We start from the raw sequence: 13160 nt of genomic DNA on the forward strand, positions 1-13160 counted from the left end.
AAAACCGCTCCACTGATGATGCCATTTCATCCACTATTCACACTGCTCTCTCCCACCTGGAAAAGAGGAACACATATGTGAGAATGCTGTTTGTAGACTACAGCTCAGCATTCAACACCATTGTGCCCTCCATACTTGACATGAAACTCCGGGCTCTCGGCTTAAACAGCCTGTTATGCAGCTGGATCCTGGACTTCCTGTCAAACAGACGCCAAGTGGTCAGAATGGGCAGTAACATCTCCTCACCACTGACTCTCAACACTGGAGCCCCTCAGGGCTGTGTTCTCAGCCCACTCCTGTACTCCTTGTACACACATGACTGTGTGGCAACCCACAGCTCCAACACCATCATCAAGTTTGCTGACGATACGACGGTGGTAGGTCTCATCACTGACAATGATGAAACGGCCTACAGAGAGGAGGTGCACACTCTGACACGGTGGTGTCAGGAGCACAACCTCTCCCTCAACGTCAGCAAGACCAAGGAGCTGGTGGTCGACTTCAGGAGGAATGAGAGAGAACACCGCCCCATCACCATCGATGGAGCACCGGTGGAGAGAGTCAGCAGCTTCAAGTTCCTCGGTGTCCACATCACAGAGGAACTCTCATGGTCCGTCCACACCGAGGCCGTTGTGAAGAAGGCTCATCAGCGCCTTTTCTTCCTGCGACGGCTGAGGAGGTTTGGAATGAACCGCCACATCCTCACACGGTTCTACACCAGCACTACAGAGAGCCTGCTGACTGGCTGCATCACCACCTGGTACGGCAACAGTACCGCCCGCAGCCGCAAAGCCCTGCAAAGGGTAGTGCGCACGGCCAGCTGCATCATCGGAGGTGAGCTTCCCTCCCTCCAGGACATTTACGCCAGGCGGTGTGTGAAGAGAGCTCAGAGGATCATCAGAGACTCTAGCAACCCGAGCCATGGGCTGCTCTCACTGCTGCCATCAGGCAGACGGTACCGCAGCATCAGAACACGCACCAGCCGACTCCAGAACAGCTTCTTCCCACAAGCAATTAGACTCCTGAACTCTTGATCCATCAGGATCATAACACACACTGGACAGAATATCACTCAGCACAACCCACTGTCGATACACACACATTATATACACATTTATTATAATTTATTATTTATCATATAATACCTATTGCACATTGGATCTCTACTGCGAATAATAATGTATACTGTACATTGTATACTATTATTATTATTATTATAGCGTAATGTATATTGTTTAATGTATGTTTTAGTGTGTATATTGTTTAAAGTATATTGTTTAAAGTATACCGGTATGTATATTGTAAGTATGTGTATATTGGTTAAAGCTGTGAGAACCACACTCACATTGTGTAAATTATTTATTGTTTATTGTAGAGTTTACTGTGCTGTGAGTAATTGTGGGCGCATCAGTGTAATCTGATGCTGCTCTAAATGTTGTACATGTCATGTCGTGACTACTCTGTTGCTCGGAACTGCACCAAGAATTTCACCTGCTGTTGCACTTGTGTACATGGCTGTGTGACAATAAAGTGATTTGATTTGATTTGATTTGATCCATGTTGATAAATCTGGTACATTTACTACTGCAATAAAAATTAAAGCACGCACATTACCGATGTCAGGTACGTGAAAATACATACAATTTTGGCAATGTCTCTTTTGTTATTTTACTTAATGGTGCATTGTCCTATATTTAATAATAATAGTGAAGTGTAAATCTAAATAGTTTTTGTTTACACTGGAAACTGGATAATGGCAAGTTGTTGTGGGTTCATCCATTATATTTATGGGTGTTTATCCATAAAAGAAAATAAATATTAATAATTATATTACATTTCTTTCAAATATTTCTGTATTTCATCAGATGGTCTCACAATACCCATCAAAACCTAATACAAGCATGATGTTAGAATAGAAAAGAGAAAATACTCTGATATTTAAATGTGACTCAAATTTTGTTGTCCATGATGAGGAAAATAGATCTGTGTATGTTGTACTGCCCTTCCGCCCTCACGGACCCAGTAGAGGCCCCTGGAAGGGCAAAAAAAAGCACATTTCAAATGGCTGTTACTCAAAGTCTGGTTAGCGTATCACAGAGAAAATTGGCAGGACAACTGCTTATGCTATGTTTACTAAATAATGTTGGGCACAGTTTTCAGACAGATATGGAAAGCTGGCATAAAGGTTTTCTAAAAGTGCTCACAGTAAAATATCAAATTTCAGCCTGTCCCTCATATATGTCATAAAGGTTTACACAATGAACATAATTGGATATCCAGTTGTCCATTAAAGATGTCATTTACTTAACATTTATTGTCTCATTATTAAACGTTTTAAACTACATTACCCATATACCTTTGTCAGTGTATCAATGCAATGGGAAACATGGCGCTGTAGTTCATTGAAGTGTGCAGAAATGCTTAGGGTTAGGGTTGGGATCTCGGTAAAGGTGTAATTTCTTACAACATAGCGACACTTTATAGTTAACTTAACGTATTACTAACGTAACAATAACACCAAAACATACTTTGTAACATGAAACGCTGTTTTATATCGGTTAAAAGATAGTCCAATCACAGCGAGTTCTGCGATAAAGTCCTAGCCAATGACAACGCAGCAGAACAGAGGCGTCACACTTACTTGTCCATTTATGGAAAATGATGACAGATCTCATCCGGTTCCAACTGAAGGGATATCCTTAAATATTTAATATTTAGGCTGCTAAATATTTATTTCTTCTAATTAATTAATACAACTCACATTTTAAAACAAAAATCTCCTTTGTGTGGTTAAACTGATGCATAAATATCTCTCTCTCTCTCTCTCTCCATATATATATATATATATATATATATATATATATATATATATATATATATATATATATATATATATATATATATATATATATATATATATATATATATATATATATATATATCATATATATATGTGTGTGTGTGTATATATATATATATATATATATTAGATCACTTCTTTATGCCATCGTTCACCATCTGAACTCTTGGAATTAAAATAAATGTAACAAAAGCATAATGAATGCACACAATTTTGTAAGCATATTCCAATATTTAATGTCAAACAGTTTAAATACAAATGTAGCGGCCAAACTACTGCACAACAGTATAAAATAACCATGCTGCGGTACAAATAAAAGAAATGAGGTTAAACTTTATCTGAAAATATATTGGTTTCTTGCCTTTAAGAAATAAATAGGCAAAAACATTAAGAACATTTTACATTCTCAACTTTAAAACTATATAAACTATATCCTTGTGATTATTGTTCACTTCTATTGTAACTAAATGAAAGGCCAATTCAAATAGTTAATGATTATTATAAATGTTAACCATTTTCAGTAAGAAAATGCTTTAATAAAATACATTCATGTTACATTTACATTAGCAAGGTAGTGATATAATGATACCATATATTTAGTTATGGTGGACATTTACTATAGTGAATACTATCCCACTGTAATAAAAGGTTTAATGAATACATATTGATTTCAAAAGGTGTTCACTCTCACTATCTTCATTTGTTCAAACAAACACTGTTATACAAATGCATATATATGTAAATATACAAATGCAGATATATACATTATACAACATAGCATCATGAAGTCATAAATATGTCCTTTACTAAAACTCCTGATGAGCACTGATGCTTTTTTGATAAAGGCATAAGCAGACATCAAGTACAGTTTATGAATATTGGTTCTGCATATCTCGAAGAGATCATGAGGAGGAGTGGTACGCCACGTGAAGACTTTGAGAAACTGTGACATAGCAAAGGGTGCACCTCACTGGACATATCCTACGCATGCCCAAACAACAACACCCCAAAACAGTTATGAAGTGGACACCACCAGGAAGACGCAGGAGACAGGGAAGACCAAGGAAGACATGAGACAGATGTTTCGTGAAGATCTGAAGAATGCAGGTGTTCCATGAGAAGATGTGAAGAACGTGGCCACAGATCGAATATGTGGGAGGACACATGTTGCCCAGTGTGCCCAGGACAGGACAGGACATGATGATGATGTTGTTGTTGTCCCTTTACATAACTGTAGGATTTCCTTCTGTAAAAAGTGTTGCATAATTAAATGTTAAATACATTTATGTAACAAGTTCACTGATAGGTGTGCATTTCCATTATTAAAAGTATGTTTTTGAAACATATACATTAAGACAGTTACAATAAAATGAATTTACATACAATTCAGGGGAGCATTTCATGAGTAAATACTGATATACTAAAAATATTATTTACCTGATTACGGCAAGATTCGCTACGACTAACTAGTAGCTCTTGTGAGGGTTGGCTCATAAAAGTAATCTGCAAGTAATCCTGCAAAACAGAAAGAAAGGAAATTTCATTACATTGCATGCAAGTTGTGATTTCATACATAACTGTTTCTTTCTTTAAAAAGTGTTGCATAATTAAATGTTAAATACATTTATGAAACAAGTTCACTGATAGGTGTGCATTTCCATTATTAAAAGTATATTTTTAGTAGCACATATGAATTTGTTTAAAAATGTTGATTATTTACTTGATCTTTTGATCACGTAAATTATTTACATGCAAACAGGACGTTATCAGCAGTGCAACTGATGACAAAATAATTGAATATCTGATGTTATGTGAGCATTTCCGCTCTTGCAAACAGAGGTAGGTCATGAGGTGTGAAGAGACCTCCCCAATGGCCCAATTTGTAATCATTTTAAAGAATACATTGGACCTAATATAAACTTTTCTTTCTGGGACTGCTTTCCAAGAAGGGGCGCAACTGATTTACAAAAATCATGATAAATATGTACAGGAATTGAGGCTGTAGCCAATGGCAGGATTCGGAGTAAAAGCTGCAGGATTATGTATGAGTATTTGTACAAATATGTACGAGTATCATATGAATGACAGCTTGTTAAATCTTGTGAATTATTAAGACTTTGAGAACATGTTCTCACTGATTGAGCCATGGGGTTTGTAAGAATATGTTTAAGAAACAACAAATGCTTGATAAAGAGTTCAAACCAACACATACTTACCATTGCAAATATTTGCTGTTGCTGCTTTCGGTCTTCTCCATTACTTTTCCATGAACAAGAATGGGCTGACTGAGTCCGAAAGGCCCTTTTGGTCGTTTCAGGTTAAAAAAAAAAAAAAGAGAAAAAGTCATAATATATAACAGATACATTATATACAGGACAAAGTACTATTTACATCACAATATTTGGATTTTACATTAAAAGGCATTAAAAAGCATGGTAAGTGTTGTGGATACTGTCTATTTACAACAAACATCACATTACAACTAAGGTTGTTTTTATTGTGCTTCTACTACAAATGCCACGTTGGAACTACACTAGTTGTTATTATTAAATATGAATAACTGTTTAAAAGGTCTATAGCACGTCACGTGACAGTGCTTAATCGCCCTATTAGCAAGGTGTGTTGATTTAGAAAGCAAAGAAAAGCGAAGCCTGAGTGGAAATGAAAGATATAATGCAGTGACTGAACATAATCTGATCAATAACGACAGAAAATACTTTATATCAAATATTCATGGCTACTCACCAACATGTGGCCCACGTGTACTGATGCCAAACATCGCGATGTATTCTGAATGAGACTTCTTCAGCGAGATTTCATACCGATAGAATACCGGCAAAGGTTTCCCATTGAAAGCAATGGAGTTCCCAGTTCGTCTATAGACTGACGCCGAGGGGTATGGCCGTGCCTGTAGCGTCTTCACTATGACGCCGGGGTGCGGAGGGAAACGCAGATCGCTTTTGGGTCTTTTCTTCACACAAATCAATCGTTTGGCCTCGGAACAGTTGGAATACTTGACATTTTTCAATAAAGTGTGCATGTTGTCTGTTATATTCTATGTTTTATATCATATAACGCAAATGGGTAGGTTAAGGGGCGGGGTTGGGCTACTTTCAAACGTGTCTGAATAGCGTAAATACAAATCAATAAATGTAAATAAAATAATGCTGGCTGATTAAATTGAGAATCATACTCCAACATGTCATAATGGAAAAATTATAACCCAATAAATAGTTACATCATGATAACATTCACATGCCCAACACGTCTGTGTATGACGCCAAAGGTGTCTCATTGGAATCACTGCAGTACCCTTAACGTCGAAAAATGCCTTTCAAGGGGTACCCTGTACGTAAAAAAGTGATGACGAGGGGTCCTGACCAAGCGTCAATATGTGACGAGTGGGAGTGAGACTGTGTTGCCCGCTGCGTGAGGAGAGTCAGTCGCTGTGTGAGGAAAGTGAGTCGTCTGCCATGTGAGATAAGTGCTTATACAGATCCACCGCTGGCTTATCAGTGGGTAAGTCAGTAGCAAATCACTATAGCATAGTGATTTCCCAAGACAAATCAGTAGTCTTAATTTTGGACCTTCCCGCCCGCCATACTCCACACTCCAGAAAAGGTTTCTACACACAGACTGGAGTGTGTTTGCTTCTCAAGCCACCAGTGGCGCTCACACAGACATTGACTCCTACACCTCCTCTGTAGTGGATCATATCAATACCACCATTGACAGTGTTACAACCCAGAAACAGATCACCACATACCCAAATCAGAAGCCATGGATGAACAGGGAAGTGAGACTCCTGCTGAAGTCACTACAATACTGCCTTCATATCAGGAGATGCACAAGCCTACAGCACATCCAGAGCAAACCTGAAGAGGGGCATCAAACAGGCCAAGCACTGCTACAAGCTAAAGATAGAGGGTCACTTTTCCAACTCTGACCCTCGACGCATGTGGCAGGGCAATCAGGCCATCAGTGACTACAAACCCACCCACTCCACCCCCGCAGCCACTGATGTCAACTTCCTGAACGAGCTAAATTACTTTTATGCTCGCTTTGAAAGAGACAACAGAGAAACTGCCACCAAGCTCAAACCCTCAGCTGACCCACCAATCACACTCTCCTCCACAGATGTCTGCAAGGCACTGAGCTATGGGGTTCCATATGTGCCAAAAATAAGTCGATTGCTTAGTGCTTTGTACTATATATTTGTCCTTGTCAACAGTCATAGCTTACTTATGGGTTCCATATGTGCCAAAAATAAGTCGATTGCTTAGAGCTTTGTACTATACATTTGTCCTTGTCAACAGTCATAGCTTACTTATGGGTTCCATATGTGCCAAAAATAAGTCGATTGCTTAGAGCTTTGTACTATACATTTGTCCTTGTCAACACTCTGTCTAGTTGTTCAGATAAATTGGTATATGTTGATTTGTTCTGTCATCTTAACTGTCGTCCTGTTCTGTCATCTTAACTGTCATCCTGTTCTGTCATCTTAACTGTCGTCCTGTTCTGTCATCTTAACTGTCGTCCTGTTCTGTCGTCCTGTTCTGTCGTCTTCACTGTCATCCTGTTCTGTCGTCCTGTTCTGTCGTCTTAACTGTCTGTCTTAATTTGAAGTTATCTGTGCATGTTTTTTTTTTTTTGCATGTAGCTTACTATTCAACGTTTTCCTGAGGCCACCGGGTGCGAGGGCCCTTTCCTCGCTGCTTGCAGCTTTAATAATTACTTTTATTATCTTAAGAGCTATTGTAATATGGACATTACTTTGTTGCCAGAAGAGTCACAGTCACCTCTGTCTGATTAAAGCATAGTTTGTGATTGTTATCTTGAACATGCATTTTCTGTAGAGCTGCTTTGAAACGATATTGAGAAAAACACTGTATGGTTGTACCAGGTTTTTTTTTGTTTGTTTTTTTGACTGCTGGTCATACGCTTTCACCGCTGCTTGCAGCTTTAATAATTAATCTTTTTATCTTAAGAGCTATTGTAATATGGACATTACTTTGTTGCCAGAAGAGTCACAGTCACCTCTGTCTGATTAAAGCATAGTTTGTGATTGTTATCTTGAACATGCATTTTCTGTAGAGCTGCTTTGAAACGATATTGAGAAAAACACTGTATGGTTGTACCAGGGTTTTTTTTTTTTTTTTTTTTGACTGCTGGTCCTACGTTAGCTGGGACAGGACAGTGGATCAGAAGAGATTAAATTGTTCCACTATACCACTATATATCACTGCTGGGAGGGTATATTTTATTTGTTGGACATATACTTGAAGTGGTTTACTGGGAGATATGAAATAAATTGTAACTGGTTGAACCACTTTCTGATTCCAAGTTAATTTGTTTCTGTAAAATAACCCATTCACATCACATTTTTCAATAAAAATTACAGTTACCACTTAGTTATAATGACACAAAAATATGATGAACATTACTTAGTAAAATTGCCAAATAAAGGCTTTTATTTTGACAGATTTGTGTGACGTAGCTGGTGCTTTTGCGTTTATTCCACGCTCAATTTTGGTGAGTTTACGAAGACAGAACGACAGTTGAGATGACAGAACAGGACGACAGTGAAGACGACAGAACAGGACGACAACAGAACAGGAAGACAGTAAAGACGACAGAACAGGAAGACAGTAAAGACGACAGAACAGGAAGACAGTTAAGATGACAGAACAGGACGACAGTTAAGATGACAGAACAGGACGACAGTTAAGATGACAGAACAGGGTGACAGTTCAGATGACAGAACAGGACGACAGTTAAGACGACAGAACAGGACGACAGTTAAGATGACACAGTTAAGATGACAGAACAGCAGGGCCGGCTCTGTAAATCTGGGGGCCCTAAGCAGGATAATTTTGGGGCCCTGCCTTGCAGTGAATAATGGAGTATTGCACCGCAAACCAGCAACTGTATACAATCTAACACTTACACATTTCATCTGTATATCTTTTAACATGATTGCCTACAATTATTTTACTGCTTATTAAAGTACACTCACTGAAACAGTAAAAGTAAAGATTACAGATGTGCAAATTTCTTTCATACATGAGGTCAATTTGTTGTAAACAAATAAATATTAATAATTTAGCATTAACAATATATAGCTAACTTACAACATTAGCCATAGTGGTATGCGGCTCGCTATGCTCTACTGAAGCAGCAGTAGAGTCACCTCCTCCAGCTGTTGAGATTACAATATAATTAATAATAAATACAGTATGCAGAGTAGATAAAACACATTAATTTTAAATTAATATTAAAGTACAATTAGACAACATAGTGAATTATGATTATAAAACTATATTTTTTATTGGCAAGAGGAAAATTAGCTATGTTGAAGTTGCGCACAAAACTATTCAAAAGAAAGGCAGTGGGAAATATTTAATTGTGTCATCTCTGGTGTCAGCCTCCTGAAATGTTTCTCCACGACCACCAAAATATTTAAGCTCCTCCTGAGAAAGTGACATTTTGTTTTTTACAATTATGTTAAGGGTAAATTAAAAGAAATCCAATGTTAAATTATATTATTTAATTATTGGTTGATTAACTCTTACATACTGTTCATATTTTAAACCTTCACAGCATGGAGTGAGATATTTTTTAACTTTTATGATTACATACAGTAATACATTCACTGTAAAAAAAAATCAGGTCCCCAATTGAAAATTTTCTAGTGAGCGATCACATCTAAAATTTTCAGTTGGCCAAATTTAATTTCTTGAATTTTAATTGAATTAAATTGCATCAATTCACATTAATTCAATTTGGTCAACTGAAAAATTTAGATGTGATCGCTCACTAGAAAATTTTCAATTGGGGACCTGCTTTTTTTTTTTACTGTGTTCTTTACTAAAATTGACCACAAATCCATTTTGCTTTTAGGTGTCTTGTATCGATCATCATCATTCAATAATGTTTCATAGAGGACACTGTGTTTTCTTTAGGTTTAAATGGTCTGGGCGATTTAGCTTAACAATATATAAAATATTTCATAATAGTATATAGATTAATATTTATTAATAATCTTTAATTGCCTATTCAGTTAAGACCATAAGAAAAAGCTTGTATTTAACCGCTTTATTTTAAACTTCATTTTGATTTTGACTGTCAAATGATTGCTCTTTCTCTTCCTTTTTACTTTCTTTCTCTCGAATGTTCAATAATTAAACTATTTTTTATTGTAATAAGCGTCTATTGAGACAAAGATTTTTCGTTTTTTTCTTTCCCAGAACTAGTGTAGGTCATGTAACGTTAACTGTTAAAAAGAAAATACATTCATAGGAGGTGGGTCAGTCTCTACGCGGTCTGTAGCCCAGAGCTGGGGCCGACGGCTGGACCATAGCGCAAGCAATGTTGATTCAGCATAATCGACGGACAGCTAACGTTATGCTGCGTTCACACCAAACGCAAATAGAGTGTCTGGCGCGAGTGATTTGATTTCAATGTTAAGTCAATGGAAAGGCGCGTTGACGAGCGTCTGGAGGTCCTGCGGCGCGGAAGGCGCTTTTTGCGCGGTGCGAATGACGCGAATTGAGCGTCTTGCGTGATAAACTGCGGCGACGCTGGCGAGTGCAATCTGTAGTTAGGGGGCCCCCTAGTGGCGGCGGGGCTCTAAGCAGCCGCTTAGTTCGCTTATAGGGAGAGCCGGCTCTGATTGCATGTTTATGGAGATTTCATTTATTTGATGGTAACGGCCTATTCAATTGAGTGCTGAACGATTCATTTGTGTGGCCGTAAAATAAGTGATTCTTTCAAAATTCCCTATAAATTAATGAATTCATTTTTAACTAAATTGACCTGCTTTCCTTACATATTACTGAAATCTTAAAAAAGTAATTATACTATTACTTACTGCAAAAAAATTATATTACTGTAATGCGTTACTAGTAATGCATTAATGCCCAACACTAGATGTCTGAGACGGATTCTGTCAAGAATCCCTAAATCAGTTACTTGATCCAAATACATTTTATTGATCATAATTTATTATAAACATTTCCCTTTTGGGCTAATATTTTCCATTTACATCAGAGATTTATTGTTCGAATCAATATTTAATGAATAGTCATGGCATGAATTTACAGGAAAAAGATATTCAAGATATAACAAATCAACATTTAGTTTGATGTAAATACCAAAACAATCATGATTAGTGTTATTACCAGACACTAGTTCACACACCCACTCAGGAAGCACATTAAAAGGGATAGTTCACCCAAAAATGAAAATAACACCATGATTTACTCACCTGCAATCCTAGGTGTATATGACATTCTACTTTCAGACAAATACATTCAGAGTTATATTAAAACATGTCCTGGCTAATCCAAGCTTTATAATGGCAGCCCAAAATTTGAATCCCAAAAAAGTGCATCCATCCATTAGAAAAGTAACCCACACAGCTCAGGGGGCGGGGGTAGGGTTAATAAAGGCCTTCTGAAGCGAAGCAATGCATTTTTGAAAAAAAAAAAAAAAAAAATTCATATTTAAAACTTAATTAAGTAAAATATCTAGCTTCTGCCAGACCGCCTTCCGTATTTAACTAACTAAGAAAGTGTAACCCCTGTCACAGTTCAAAACACTTACGTTATGTCAGTTACGCTTTTTCCATAAGTTTAATACAGAAGGTGGTCTTGCGGGAGCTAGATCTTTTACTTTGTGTAAATATGGATATTTGTCTATATTAGCTCCCCCGGAGCCGTGTGGATTACTTTTATAATGGATGGATGCATTTTTTTGGGCTTAAATTTTGAGCTCCCATTCACAGTCATTATTAAAGCTTGGATTATCCAGGACAACTTTTAATTTAACTCCGATTGTATTAGTCTGAAAGAATAATGTCATATACACCTAGGATGGCTTGAGGGTGAGTAAAGCATGGGGGTTAATTTTTTGGTCGATAAATTGAAAAACTATATAAGCAGTATAAGCAGTCTCATTAAAAAGCTAAGCAAGAAAATAAGGTAACACTTTATTTTGATAGTCCACTTTAGACATTCTACTAACTATAAGTAACTTTGCAACTACATGTCAACTAACTGTCATTAGAGTATTTGTAGACTGTCTGCTTAATATTTACTAAAACTTTATTTTGTTGGTCCCCCAACAGACATTCTACTGACTATAAGTAACTTGGCAACTACAATTCAACTTATTCTACTAACCCGAACCCTAACACCTAACCTTAATCTACCAGTCTACTGACAGTCAACTAATACTCTAATGACAGTTAGTTGACATGTAGTTGCAAAGTTACTTATAGTCAGTAGAATGTTTAAAGTGGACTATCGAAATAAAGTGTAACCGAAAATAAATGCCAAGCAAGACTGCAAATGTTGTCCTATAGGCAAGTTTATAGTCCAAAAAACCTTCCACTATAAACTGGTCAAACCTGATAATGACTTCTGCCTGACTTGATGCCAGTACTTCAGGTGCAACATTAGGTGTACTTAAAACAATACAAAAACAAAGCAACAATATTAAAGTAAGGTTAAAGTTTTACAAGAACAATGCAAGTACATCTCAAACTGTTTACACATTAAATTTCATTTACTTATTTTCAAGGTGCCTTTCTAAAGTTTAGCATGAAAGAGATGCATTGGTAATCAGTATCTATCCCAGCTTAATTGGCAAGCGATCACTGCAGGGAGCTGGTAGTGTACTGGAAAGATGCCATCTGTACATGTTTCCGTAAGCGTTCCACTTCCAAGTCTCTGAAATAATTATTTTCGTCATTCTGAATGATGATGTTCTGCAGCTCGCCAATCTCTTTCTCCATCTTATTCCTTAACTCTCTTTTCATTTTCTGCAGAGCCTGTTGGAAATACATACAACATAAAAATGGAATACATTTAATGATTAATGATGAATTAAAAATGATTAAAGTCAGCATAATTTGCAAGCAGTATAACAAATTATACATATACACACATATACATACATATATATATATATATATATACACACACATATATATATATATATATATATATATATATATATATATATATATATATACATATACATATATATATATATATATATATATATATATATATATATACATATACATATACATATACATATATATATATATATATATATACACACATACATACACACATATACATACATACACACATATATATATATATACACACATATACATACATACACACATACATACATACATACATACATACATATACATACACATACACATATATATAGACACACACATCAGACACACACATACACTATATTTACAAAAGTATTGGGACAC

At 36.5% G+C, this 13160-nt stretch overlaps 1 protein-coding gene across 2 annotated transcripts in view; it reads right to left on the reverse strand.

Moving 5' to 3' along the window:
- Positions 1–10830: 10830 nt before the first annotated feature.
- Positions 10831–13160, reverse strand: part of LOC307140903 (centrosomal protein of 95 kDa-like) — a 194869-nt gene continuing 192539 nt past the window's right edge. For both annotated transcript variants that reach the window (XM_079840692.1, XM_079840693.1), the window contains one exon: positions 10831–12692. In XM_079840692.1, the coding sequence (XP_079696818.1) occupies positions 12516–12692 (177 nt within the window). In that variant the 3' untranslated portion in view covers positions 10831–12515. The remainder of the gene's footprint in view (positions 12693–13160) is intronic.

The sequence above is a fragment of the Gobio gobio genome, assembly GCF_949357685.1.
Source record: "Gobio gobio genome assembly, chromosome: 17".
In the NCBI taxonomy this organism is placed as follows: domain Eukaryota; kingdom Metazoa; phylum Chordata; class Actinopteri; order Cypriniformes; family Gobionidae; genus Gobio; species Gobio gobio.